General features: G+C 55.4%; 1 protein-coding gene across 1 annotated transcript; it reads right to left on the bottom strand.

Moving 5' to 3' along the window:
- Positions 1–243: 243 nt before the first annotated feature.
- On the bottom strand, positions 244–10,955 carry LOC144947981 (glucose-fructose oxidoreductase domain-containing protein 1-like). Its single transcript, XM_078877411.1, has 2 exons — positions 10,845–10,955; positions 244–504 (listed from the first exon to the last, which is right to left on the bottom strand). The coding sequence occupies exons 1-2, from the start codon at positions 10,953–10,955 to the stop codon at positions 244–246; spliced, it is 372 nt and encodes a 123-aa protein (XP_078733537.1).
- Between the last annotated feature and the right edge of the window lie 2,531 nt (positions 10,956–13,486).

Below are 13,486 nucleotides of genomic sequence, written 5' to 3'. Positions count from 1 at the left end.
TGAAGACTACAAGAACAAAATGAACATAATATAGGAGATGCATTGTTTGAGAAAGTATGTGGGTTTATTGTGTCTGATGAATGAGGTCACATTGTCAGATAGTTTGATGGGTTGGCTGACAATGGGGTAAAAAGACAGCTGATTTACTGGGTGGGAGACCAGCAGCAGTCTGCTCTACCGGTCTTAAACAGCCCAGTAGCAGCACATACAGCAGCCAGGGGAGGACCTCTTTCGAGTGGGAGCTCATCCCAGCGTCTTGACCGCGATCTGACAGCTGAGCTCGGGTGGGTTGAAGATGCGCATGAGGTCCACAAGCTGGTGGAGCGGCACGCCGCCCATGCAGCTGCTGCTGGAGAAGTGGATGCGCATCTTGGCCGTCAGCTGCTCGGCCTCACTGCGCGTGCGACCCAACAGCGCCTCCACGCTGAAGCCATTGGTGAGCAGCAGTGACACGAGCAGCCGGGCCGTGAGCCCCATGTTGAACACCCCCCACAGCTCCTCATCCTGGTCCCAAGCTTGAGTCTCTCCCAGGGGTCCCAGGTGATGGTGATGACTGGTGGTGCTGGTTACTCTGATTGGTGGTGACTGGTGGGGGTGATTGGTATTGAAGATGACTGGTGGTGATAGTGACTTCGTGGTGACTGATGGTTACTATTGATGGTGGTGGGTGATGGTTGTGCTAGCTGTAGTGTAGAGGTTAACACGCTGTGCTACAAATGTATCGATCCGAATTCGATTTCTGCTCATGGCCAACGACAGTGACGATTATCTGAACTGTTCCTGGGCCCCCCCGACGTCGACTTAGCCTCCAATGAGTACGTGGTGTGGTGTGTAAAGATTTCCACTGGGGAGAAAAATGCGACCAGGCGTGTTGCTGGCCACCCAACGTCGTGTACTGTGCCGGCAGTAATAGGTGATCACTAACAGCACTTGCCTCAACAGTCTGTTAGTTAAGTATATACGGGGGATCTTTTTTTTTATATGATGATGAGCATGATGGTGGTGATGTCTAATAGTGCTCCAGTGTGATGATGGTGATGACTGTAACATACAGTGATTGAGATGATGACGCAATGGTGGTGGTAATGGTTGCTGGTGACTGATGATTGTTGCTGTTGTGATGGGCCTGTCTCCTTGTCACACTCACCTCTCTACTCAAACTTACTCACCTGGGTCTGTCTCCTTATCACACTCAACTTTACTTACACTCCTGTCTCTACCCATACTCATCTGGATCTGTCTCTGTCACACTCACCTCTCTACCAAGCTCACTCACCTGGGTCTGTCTCACTGTCACACTCACCTCTCTACCTACACTAACTCACCTGGGTCTGTCTCACTGTCACACTCACCTCTCTACCACACTCACTCACCTGGGTCTGTCTCACTGTCACACTCACCTCTCTACCCACACTCACTCACCTGGGTCTGTCTCACTGTCACACCTCTCTACCACACTCACTCACCTGGGTCTGTCTCACTGTCACACTCACCTCTCTACCACACTCACTCACCTGGGTTTGTCTCACTGTCACACTCACCTTTCTACCCACACTCACTCACCTGGGTCTGTCTCACTGTCACACTCACCTCTCTACCCACACTCACTCACCTGGGTCTGTCTCACTGTCACACCTCTCTACCACACTCACTCACCTGGGTCTGTCTCACTGTCATACTCACCTCTCTACCTACACTCACTCACCTGGGTCTGTCTCACTGTCACACTCACCTCTCTACCCACACTCACTCACCTGGGTCTGTCTCACTGTCACATTCACCTCTCTACCCACACTCACTCACCTGGGTCTGTCTCACTGTTACACTCACCTCTCTACCACACTCACTCACCTGGGTCTGTCTCACTGTCACACTCACCTCTCTACCACACTCACTCACCTGGGTTTGTCTCACTGTCACACTCACCTCTCTACTCACACTCACTCACCTGGGTCTGTCTCACTGTCATACTCACCTCTCTACCATATGCACTCAACTTGGGTATGTGTCCTTGTCACACTCACCTCTACTTACACTCCTGTCTCTACCCACACTCATCTGGATCTGTCTTACTGTCACACTCACCTCTCTACCCACACTCATCCGGGTCTGTCTCACAGTTGCTGCTCATCCTCCCGTCATCAACACTGAAGTATTTTCGAACAATACGCGGTTCAACCCGAAAGCACTTCAGAGAGCTACACGACTCAAACCCCAGGCCCTACAGTCCTGTGATGCGTCTTATTTTCATCTTTCTTTCTTTTTTCTTTCTTTTTTTCTTTTATATAAAGGTCACCGCGCGCTCGCGCTTGCGGGGGATTTGGCTCTATTGTTTCCATCGCTCACGTCACGCTATTTCCTCATACGTAGTACTGCCATACTGATAGCTGTGCCATCATCGGGAATTGCTGTGCCCGTCAATGTGTGTGTCTTTGAGTCCATATGTGTGTGCGTGTACAGCCATGCGTGTCTTTAACTCCATGTGTGTGTCTGTCATTTTCTAATGGACAACGCCCCGTGTGTGTGTATGTCAAAGTGTTTATGTGTGTTTGTCAGTCCAAGTGTGCATGTCAGTCCATTTGTGTGCGTGTAAGTCCATGTGTGTGTGTAAGTACATGTGTGTTTACGTCAATGTGTGTGTGACTCCATGTGTGTGTATCTCAAGTGCATGTCTATGTGTGTGTGAGTCCATATGTGTGTGTGTGCCTGTAAGTCGATGTGTTTGTGTGTGTGAGTCGAAATGTGTGTGTGTGTCTCAGTCCATGTGCGTGCATGCCTCCATGTTAGTGTAACTCCATTTCTTTGCGTGTCTGTAGGTCCATGTGTGCATCTTAGTCTATGTGTGTGCTTTATTGACCTGCTCAAGGCCTATAATACCATCGGTAGGCCTGGCCTCTGGGTTGCTCTTCGTGCTTTCCGAGTTCCTGACCCACTGATTACCATCCTTAAGGACCTTCATGATGGTGAGCGGCCCCGCGTCTAACTACGTGGCCGTGAGTCAGAGCCATTTCCTTTACACCTTGGGGTGCAACAGGGATGTCCTCTGGCTCCCACATTATTTTACATATATTTGGACCACGTAGTTCGTCAAGCCTTCAATGCCTGTACCGGAAGAATTCCCATCTGCTACAGATACAATGGGAGGCTGATCGATGCCCGGGTGCGGTCAAGGGATGGCACCCTATTGCTCAACCACGTTATGTATGCCGATGATCTGCTAATTGCTACTAACTCGGAGGAAGAGTTCGAGGTGCTGCTGCTGAACCTGGAGCTTGCCACCAAGAGGTGGGGGCCTTACCATCAGCCCCACCAAAACTAAGCACCTGCCTGGCTATTTTGTACCATCGGACACTCCACCCCCACAACTCCCAATTGGTGATGGGGCAGTTGTGGAGACAGTGGAGAGTTTCCTATACCTTGCCAGTGTGCTAATGACCTGCTCCGGTTTAACAGCAAAGGTCTCACTCCGAATCAGTCGAGCTGCATTATCTTTTCATTGGCTGCGTAACGCTGTGTGGAAGCTACCTGGTCTATCACTCCATACGAAGCTTAAAGTCTTCTTGGCCACGGTCATTCCCTCCCTTCTCCACGCTTGCGAAACTTGGACCCCCCCTAATGGAACATCTTCGCCAGTTAGAAACATTTAGGATGGCCTGCCTACGATCCATTCTGGATTTAACCAGGCTGCATTGTGTGAGGAGCTCACAAATCCTTGAAAGATGTGGACAAAGTCCCATCGGTGACCTCTGGCAGGCAAGGCTGCGTTTCCTGAGTCATGTAGCCTGCATGGCCAGCCACCGCATGCCTAAACAGCTTTTGTTCGGCCGGATCAAGGGGGCTAAACGGGCGCGGCTGGAGAAGACATGGAGTGATGTGCTACAGGAGGACTTGGAGCTGAGTCCACTTGCGGATAACTGGTACCAACCGTGTCAAGATCGGCCTCTGTGGAGGAGGCTCCTGAAGGACGCTACTGGCCAGTTGGAGGCAGTCTCCCTCCAACAACAACGGAGGGCGGAAGAGTGACGCTCACAACAACGAGCGAAGCGCCGGGTGCCTAAAGCACAGAAAGTTGCTACAGTAGGGGCCACAGGTGGTGCATCAGCCAGTCGTCTCAGTCAGTCGACCTGTGCCATCTAGGTTTGCCCCGTGACCTCCTGCCAGCGGGCGTTCGACACTTCACGTGGCCTCAAGGTGCACATAGCCTGGCACAAGCGTTGTTGTGACGTCACCGCCACTTAGTGGCGAATGACGGTTGTTGTTGTTCAGTCTATGTATATGTAGGACTTGGAATATGCCGCGCCACGCGTTCTGTGGGTCTGTTGCTATGCAAGCGAGCAGTGTACAGTAGGGGGTATTTGAGGACGAGGTTGTTGTTGTCGGGCATTAGGAGGACGTCGTTAAGATGGGTGACAGGTGTTAGGGGTAACCGAGGACACAGGCCGGTGATTGGCTAAGAGGGTGAGTGCTTAATGACTGGCGTCGCTCAGGCGGGAATAACAAGGCCACGTGAGGCTGGGGGCGAGGGGTAAAGCGTGGGGTGAGATAATTAATAGGGACTAATTGATACGGGGATAAAAGGCACAGCGCAAGAGAGACGGGAGTCTTGGTTAGAGCTGGAGTCTGGATAGGAGTTGGAGTGATGGTGCCCCGGGATAGCGAGGAGCAGGAGTAAGTGGAGAAGATACGATAACGGTAGCAGTGGAGAGAGATAGGACAGAGTACGGTAGTAAGAGAACGTAGAGTGAGTGGTAGCAGTGGTAGCAGTGCATCGGAGAGATACAGAGTAGGGTAGCAGCGGAGTGACGGACTCTGGGAAAGCAGGAGAAAGAATGGAGAGACATAGAGCGCCGTTGATGGCGGATGGCGTGACGGAGCGAACGGGGAGACACGGAGCGGTGATGAGGAGAAGGTGTGGACTCTAAAGAGCAAATAAACGGAACGAGAAAGACAACCCAAGTACGAGTGTAACTCTGTGTGTGTGTATCAATGGATTTGCGTGTGTAACTACATGTGTGTCTGCCTTTTTCGCCCGGGCAACGCCGGGTACTAACCGCTAGTTATCCATATTATGTGTGGCAAAGGCATGTGGCAGACTGAAAAATGAAACACAAGGCCGTCCATACAGGGTGTTAGGCCTGGGGCAAATCACAGTGCGGGCCCCCCGACGCCTTCAAACTCAACCGGAAGTATTACATCTGACTCCTCCATGACATTAAAGTGCAGGGCCCCCCCAATGCTCGCGTACACATTGCAGACCTAGTAAATCCATGGTTTGATGTGGACCTCCCCACGCCGTGCAGGTCGAAGAGGTTAGTTGACTGAATGTCGCCATGTCGCTCCGTGCGGGATGGGGAGGGAAGCTGCTGCCTCGGGACCAGTTTAGACATTGCTCATCTCTGATGTTGACCTTGGCCAAGAATCCAACGTCGATTTGCTGGGTTCACAAGGTGGCGTGCTAACCGCTCGCTGTACAGGAGCTCAATAGTCCTGTGTTGCATCACAGGACCAATGAGAGATGGTGATGACTCGGAGGCCTTTATTCAGCAGATGATGGTTGATGAAGATGATGATGGCAAAGTTAACTTATTTCACCAGCTACTGAACATTAACCCCCTGTGTGTTTGTGTAATGTAGTAACTCGGCGGGAGACGACTTCACGGGTAGCACACTCTTTTATTTCACCAACTATAGTTACACGGGTGACTAACACCAGCTATAGTTACTCGGGTGACCAACACCCACTTAGTTACACGGGTGGCTAACACCAGCCTAACCCACACGGTTCTCCTGGCTACACCAACACGGGCTCTTACGCCCCGTAGCCTCTCGGAACACACCCAGCCGGGGTGTCCGTCTCGACTCTGGGTCCCACAGTCCCGACCCACATGGGCGTCGGACCACGGGTCCCACAGTCTCGCCTTCGAGCCACACAGGGCCCCGGTCCTGACAAGGACAGCGGGACTAGGGGTCTCAGGGCACTACTTCTTCAACTCCGTCTTCAATCTTCAACTGGTTAACAACCCCGAGTGCTCCCGCGCGTCCTCCTTTATGTCCATCCTGCGGACGTCGCTTAGAGCACCCATCCCATTTGACCAATCACTGCGCGCTGCCCACGATCCTCTTTCTCACCTCCTGTCAGCGCGCACAATCCCACACGCCACGCCGCCCCGTACTCACTCACTCCCGGCGCGCGCGTCCACACCACGCCCACATGCGTGCCCAACCCCGCACCCCGCGCCGCCCCGTGATCCATCACTGTCGGCGCATGTCAACACCACCACTACATCACCCCCTACCACATAGCTCGCAGCCGACCCGGCTGCTATAAAAATGTATTACTCCCCCCCCCCCCCCCTATGTGTGCCCCGTAACACAACAACAATCACAACAACACAACAAGAACACCCCCATTCGCAAAAATCAGCACATGCCACTGCAACAACAAGAACAATATGTACAATCCGGCGAGTGACAACAATAAATGTGTATGCAAGAAAAAAAAATTTCTGACTCGTGCAGCGTCCCATTCTTTCAAAGCGCCCCTTGAACGGGACATTACCCCGGCGGAGGGGGAACGCGGCGGCGAGCTCGGGTTTGATTTTTTTTTGTCATGAAAAGTGTTGTGTCCTAGCACGAGTCCGCCTTGCCAGTCCGTCGTACGGCACCCGACGCGGTTGACCGTCCGGTGGTGCCGGCAGTCCAGGAAGGCACGGGCCAGGCATCGGAGATCCGCGCGTGCCGCGGGGTTCTGGTTCCCGACGGTCAACAGCCGTCAGGTCCGAGACACCTGGGGGTGGGTCAGGTGGAGACACGTGAGGATCAGCCTGCGACACATCCCTCCCCGAGTCGATGGCCACATCACACGCTCGGTCGCCACGGCACAAAGTGGGGTCACGCGGTGCCGCGAAGGGTTTCAGTCGGGAGGGGTGTACATACCAACGGCGTTTTTCCCATTTAATCTGTATACTCTGGGTTCGTGCAACACGCACAATTTCCACCGGTCCCCTCCATGGTCTCAACAATTTAGGGGACGTAGCCAACGGTGTATGTGGACAATGCAGCCAGGCCTTATCGCCTGGTTTCCAATCGTGCGTATGCACCCTTCGTCCATGCAATCTTTCGTTCGCGATCTGCCGAGACCGCAAATTCAATCTCGCAGCCTCTCGCGCTTCAGCCAGTTTGGCGATATTAAATTTGATGTGGTCTGCCAATTTAGATTTTTCGCGTGGCTGGGAAATCCCCAGTTGGACGTCCATGGCCGGATCGGCCTCCCGCCCATACATGAGAAAAAATGGGGAAAACCCCGTCGCCGCATGAGGGGCTATTCGATAGGCCGCGAGTACCCCAGGTCCCTGTAAGTCCCAATCAACCTGATCGTTGCAGACCTGTTGGCACAGCATAGAAGTAATCGTCCTGTTCAGACGTTCAACCATACCGTCAGTCTGCGGGTGGTACGGGGAGGTACGCACTTTCTTTGTACCCAACAGGTCGCACACCTCGCGCAACAAAACGCTCGAAAAAATTTTCCCTTGGTCCGTCAGCAAGCGTTCGGGGGCGCCCTTGTCCAAAACATAGCCCTGGACAAAGGCGTCCGCCACTGCCGCAGCCGACTGGTTGGCGAGTGGCCATGCCATGGGCCAACGGGTGAAGTACTCTACGCCAACCAGCAGGTACTTATTACCCCTAGGTGTAGCGGGAAAAGGCCCCAAGATGTCGAGCGCAACCAGTTCGTTTGTGCGTGAAACCTGAATGGATTGCAGCGGTGGATTAGCCACTATTGGTGGCGGTTTTCTTTGGGCGCACCCTACACATCCCTTAAGGATGTTCGCCACGTCGTTGCCCATCCCCGGCCAATAATAGTCTCGCTGGATTAGGGCAAGCGTTTTGTGAAAACCCAGATGCATGAGTCGTTCATGAGCAGCCAGAACGACCCTACCCCGCATAGCAAATGGCACAACGAGCGCGTGACGCCGAGACATGTTGTCCCACTTCATCAAGAGGCCCTGTCTGCACACCCAGGAACCGACCCGCGTTTCCCCCCCTCCGGGAGCGTCAACCTTCCGACGTAGCGTGAGTAGGGAGCTGTCGGCCATTTGGAGACGGCCCCACTCGATGAGAGGCAACGCTAGTAACGAGTCCGTCCCCGTGGGAGCGTCGACCCCCGTAGTGTCAGTGGCGGCGAGCAAAACTTCCGCGGGGGCGGCGACAGGGGGTTTACACCGCGCCGATCCCAGCAGACATGCGCATTCCGTGCGCGGCGGCAATCGCGACAAGGCATCCGCATTCGAGTGGCGCAATCCCTTACGGTAAATCGTCGTGAATTGGTAGTCCTGAAGGACCTCCAACCATCGGGACAATTGGCCGGAGGGTTGCGCCACCCGCATAGCGTATTGGAGAGCCGCATGGTCCGTACGAACCATAAAAGGACGGCCGTAAAGATACGGCCTGAATTGCTGTATAAAAAAAACAATCGCCAGCAATTCACGACGTGTTACGCAGTAGCGTTGTTCCGCAGGTGACAGAACTCTGCTACCGTAGGCGACCACCCGTTCGACCCCCCCGACCACCTGTGAGAGCACTCCCCCGATACCCGTGTTACTGGCATCCGTGTCGAGCAAAAACAGTTGCGTGAAATCGGGGTAACACAAGGGGGGAGCCCGCACCAAGGCGTCACGAAGGGAGCAGAACGCAGCCTCCTCTTCCGGCCCCCAGTGAAACCTCACACCTTTAGCCGTCAGAGCGTGCAGGGGCCTGGCTATGGTGGCAAATTGTTTGACAAAATGACGGTAGTAGGAGGCGAATCCTATGAAGCTGCGGACTTCAGTGACCGAGGTTGGCGTTGGCCATGAGCTGACGCAGTGCGTCTTAGCAGGGTCTGTCGAGATCCCTGAACGGCTAACGATATGGCCCAAGTACCTGACCGATTCCCGAAGCAGGTAACATTTTGCCGGTTTAAATTTAAGTTTAGCGGAACGCATCCTGAGGAACACCGCTCTCAGTCGCTGGAGGTGCTCCTCAAAAGTCCGGCTGAAAACGATGATATCATTGAGGTAAATCAAACAGGTGTCCCATTGGAGTCCTGACAAAACCAATTCCATGAGCCTCTGGAACGTGGCGGGAGCGGAATGTAAGCCCATGGGCAATCGGTTGAATTCAAATAGGCCTCCCGGTGTCCGGAAAGCGGTTTTTGGTTTCAATTCGTCATCGAGGGGCAATTGCCAAAATCCCGAAAGCAGATCAAGCGTCGAAAAAAACTGTGCTCCCGCCAAGGCATGCAGCGACTCATCCATCCTGGGGAGCGGATACGCGTCGGCCATTGAGATTTTGTTTAGGCAGTGGAAATCGACACAGAACCGCAAGGACCCGTCCTGTTTTTTAACAAGGACGATGGGAGCACCCCACGGACTGGAAGAGGGCGAAATGATGTCGGCCGCCAACATGTCATTAACCGCCGACTGCACATGCTCCTTCTCGGCTGGGCTGAGCTGGAAGGGATTCTGTCGAATAGGGGCCGCGTCCCCCGTCGCAATGTGGTGGCGCAACAGGTCTGTGCAGCCAATATTGTACTTGTGTCTGCTAAACACGTCAGCGAATTCGAGTAGCAAGCCCCTCAACGCTCCCAACTGCACACTAGACAAGTTACTAGACCCAGCACACAACGAGTCCAACCACTCTGTCCCCTCCTCAATTTGAGGATGCGTATCGACTCTCGAATCCGCGTGAGCAACGAGCTGTTCCTCGACGGGTAGCGGCGCCGCGTGAGCCAGCACTGTTCCCTGTGTAATTACGGCTGGCCGCGACCCCGTATTCAGGACCATAACAAACGGCTCACTGTCCGCCCGCACCATGGTCTGAGCCACCGCTAAGCCGAGGCCCCCAACAGCTCTGTTTGACGGCCCCAACAGAACTCCCTGTCCCCCCGCATCCACCCCGAGGGGTTTCCTCAATCGAAGGGGTACCAACATTTGCGATCCCGGGGGTATCCGTACAGTCTGAGTTGCCAGCGCCTGCACCGTCGCACAAACCGTGCGTATTTTAGTAGGACTCGTCAAAAATGCAACCCGCCGTCCCGATGGAAGCTCAATGCAGGCCTGATCTATGAGAATTTTGATGGGCATTTTAGCCAGAAAGTCCGTACCTAGTAAACAAGGAACTGCCAGCGATGATGATACAAAAATAGGACCCGCCAATTTGATATCGCCAATACAAATAGTCGCCCGAATCTGGCCGATGATTCCCAAGGATCCCCCGTTCGCCGCGTAAAATGGTACGTCCACCGGCAAAAGGGGTTGTCATTGGACGGGAAGGATGTTATAAATAAGGTCCGAAATGATAGTGGCTGACGCACCCGTGTCCACAAGCACCCGGACCTCAACCCCGTCAATAAACCCCGTTACCACGGACGACCCGGCCGACGCAGCCACCATCCTGTGGGCCAATTCGGACCATTCGACTGCTTTCGGGCCGTGTACGAACCCCCCTCGCCGAACCGAATCCCCGGTACCCATACGCGGTCCCCCCACCGCGAAGCGGCGACCCGAGTGTGCCGTGTATGTGGACCGAGCGTGTGAGGTGCCGCGACTTGCCGGGTTTAGCTGGGACGACTTGTGGCCCTGGTCGTCGTCCGGACGTGGTCCCGTGGCGCGCTGACGCGGAGCCCGGCACCCGGACGCGACGTGACCCCGAAGGCCGCAGTTGTAGCAGACGACGAGGGACGTCGTAGGTTTCGGTTGCTCCAGCTTGCGGGATGAACGTGTGGGCGAACGACCTCCCGTTCTCCACTCCCCCGGTCTTGATACGGTGAAGGCCTCCTCCCGAGCCGCAGCAGGCTGAGGCTCGGCGACCGTGGCGGCAGGTGCCGCGATCCCCGCCGATGCGCAGATGACCGTCCGCTTGCGCTTGAGGACTTCGTATGCATGAATACTCGTGGCAATCCCCAGGGAGCAGATGTCCATTTCGTCCGCCGTATTGATGGGGACTCCCAGGTCGTGAGCCAACGCCAGCAGCTGCTCCGTCACCATGGCGTCCTTCCCCTCCTTGTCCATGCGGGGAAAAGCCAGGGCGAGCAGCGCCGTGTGATAGGCGAGCGTTGTTTCTCCAACCACCTTGCGCCGCTCGTAGAAATGGTGGCGACAGGTCGAGGGCGGGCCGAACACCTTAGCCATTAGATGTAGCGCGGCCTGGAGCGTTGAGCGGGACGACCTTGGGACAGATGTGAAGGCTGCAAGCGCATCGTCGTCGAGCGTCGCTGGCAGCGCGCGTAGGGCAGTGGTGTCGGACCACCCCGACATTTCTTGATGTGCGAGGAACCTTCGTTGGAAGGCTCCCTAGTCGCCCCCGTCTGCCTTGAACGCCGTCAGCGCGGGCAATCGTTGCTGGAAGACCCGGTCGTCGTCCTCCGAGGAATGATTTTCCCGCGCGCCGCTGTGGTTATAGAAAATGTCGGCTCCGTCTGCAGGCGCATGATGGAGAGCTCTGGCGCGCGCCGATGACGCGGGCTGCGCTGAGTGGCGATCTCCGCCCACGTGGTGTCCGCGCTTCCCGCCAACCGATGGCGGACCCTCAAAAACGGCGCCAACTTCAAAACTTTTGGCGCGAAGCGCCTTCTGGCGGGATCGCTCCAGCCGTGCTCCCTCCTCCAACCCCGCAGCCGTCCCTCCGCCCGCTGAAACGGTGATTTCCGCCAAAATTGCAGCGGCGGCGAGCAGCAACTCCGCCAGGCGGAAGTGTGCGTCCTGTAGGCTGGTGTCGGAGGTGAGCGGAGCGTCGGCCATCGCCGCGAAGTGCTGCATCGGCGGCAACTCCTCGTCCTCTCCTTCCGAGGTTTGTGTCTCCGGTACGCCGTCGTCTTCCCGATCTCGCTCGTGGGTACGGGTAGTCTTCCTAGTATCCATTTTTTTTTTAAGACAGGTTTACTTCTGACGCCAGTTGTAATGTAGTAACTCGGCGGGAGACGACTTCACGGGTAGCACACTCTTTTATTTCACCAACTATAGTTACACAGGTGACTAACACCAGCTATAGTTACTCGGGTGACCAACACCCACTTAGTTACACGGGTGGCTAACACCAGCCTAACCCACACGGTTCTCCTGGCTACACCAACACGGGCTCTTACGCCCCGTAGCCTCTCGGAACACACCCAGCCGGGGTGTCCGTCTCGACTCTGGGTCCCACAGTCCCGACCCACATGGGCGTCGGACCACGGGTCCCACAGTCTCGCCTCCGAGCCACACAGGGCCCCGGTCCTGACAAGGACAGCGGGACTAGGGGTCTCAGGGCACTACTTCTTCAACTCCGTCTTCAATCTTCAACTGGTTAACAACCCCGAGTGCTCCCGCGCGTCCTCCTTTATGTCCATCCTGCGGACGTCGCTGAGAGCACCCATCTCATTTGACCAATCACTGCGCGCTGCCCACGATCCTCTTTCTCACCTCGTGTCAGCGCGCACAATCCCACACGCCGCGCCGCCCCGTACTCACTCACTCCCGGCGCGCGCGTCCACACCACGCCCACATGCGTGCCCAACCCCGCACCCCGCGCCGCCCCGTGATCCATCACTGTCGGCGCACGTCAACACCACCACTACATTTGTAACAAAGCCCTAGGTCCTCTGCCACTCCATCGCAAATCGCACATTGGCAAAGCTGTTGGTGGTGGTGGTGGCGGAGCATCGCGTGACGCCGGCGCTGTGAGTCTCAGCCCCACAGGGCGCTGGCTGGGCCGGGCAGAGGAGCCGCGTGAGGAAGCGTGTCACCCCCTGTACCCAGGCATGGTGAGCATACAAGCAGCAGTCCTGTGTTGGCAAGTGCTGTTAGCGAGCACCATGAAGGCCGGCACCGTGCATCAGAGCTGTGGCCAGCACCACGCCAGATTTTCTATGTCTTTAAGGTACGTGTGTTTACGCACCGCATCAGGTACTTTTTTTACTCCTAGTCAGGTTGGACCCACCAACCCGGTTGTCTGCGTGAAGAGCGGTAGTGCAGTGGTTAGGGCGCTGAGCTACAAACCTGGGAGCCCAAGTTTGATTGCTGTCCACGGCTAACGTTTTATTTCGGTGGTGATTGATATGAACTGGGCTTAGGCCTCTCCTCAGTGTGGTGTGTCACAATCAGCACTCCGGTGACAACGGCGTTGGGGCGTGGTGCTGTCCACCCACCCCTTCGTGTGCCGTCTCAGCCTTCATAGGTGTTGCTCACTAAAGGCACTTGCCTCAACAGTTTGTTAAAGCTATAAAGGGGATCTTTGTTTTTGTAGGTGTCTGTATGTGGGGAGTGGTGGCATAGCGGTTACTGCTCTGGGCTACGAACCCGTTGATCCGATTTTGGATCCCACCTATGGCTAATCGCAGTGACGATTATTTGATTTGGTCTTGGGCCTCCCCTAGGTCGACTCAACTTTAAAGGAGTACATGGCGTGCTGTGTAAACATCGCCACTAGGGATTGAAAGGTGGTCGAACGTTGTGCTGGCCACCCGCTTCGTAGC

Source organism: Lampetra fluviatilis, chromosome 48, assembly GCF_964198595.1.
Source record: "Lampetra fluviatilis chromosome 48, kcLamFluv1.1, whole genome shotgun sequence".
In the NCBI taxonomy this organism is placed as follows: domain Eukaryota; kingdom Metazoa; phylum Chordata; class Hyperoartia; order Petromyzontiformes; family Petromyzontidae; genus Lampetra; species Lampetra fluviatilis.
This window is presented reverse-complemented; position numbering and strand designations above follow the sequence as displayed.

Excerpts from the sequence above, each read along its gene's own strand:
- LOC144947981 (XM_078877411.1), bottom strand. The coding sequence starts at position 10,955 with ATGGACATCTGCTCCCTGGGGATTGCCACGAGTATTCATGCATACGAA. Across the intron at positions 505-10,844 it reads TCGCGGCACCTGCCGCCACG|GATGAGGAGCTGTGGGGGGT; the intron begins GTCGCCGAGCCT and ends GCTTGGGACCAG.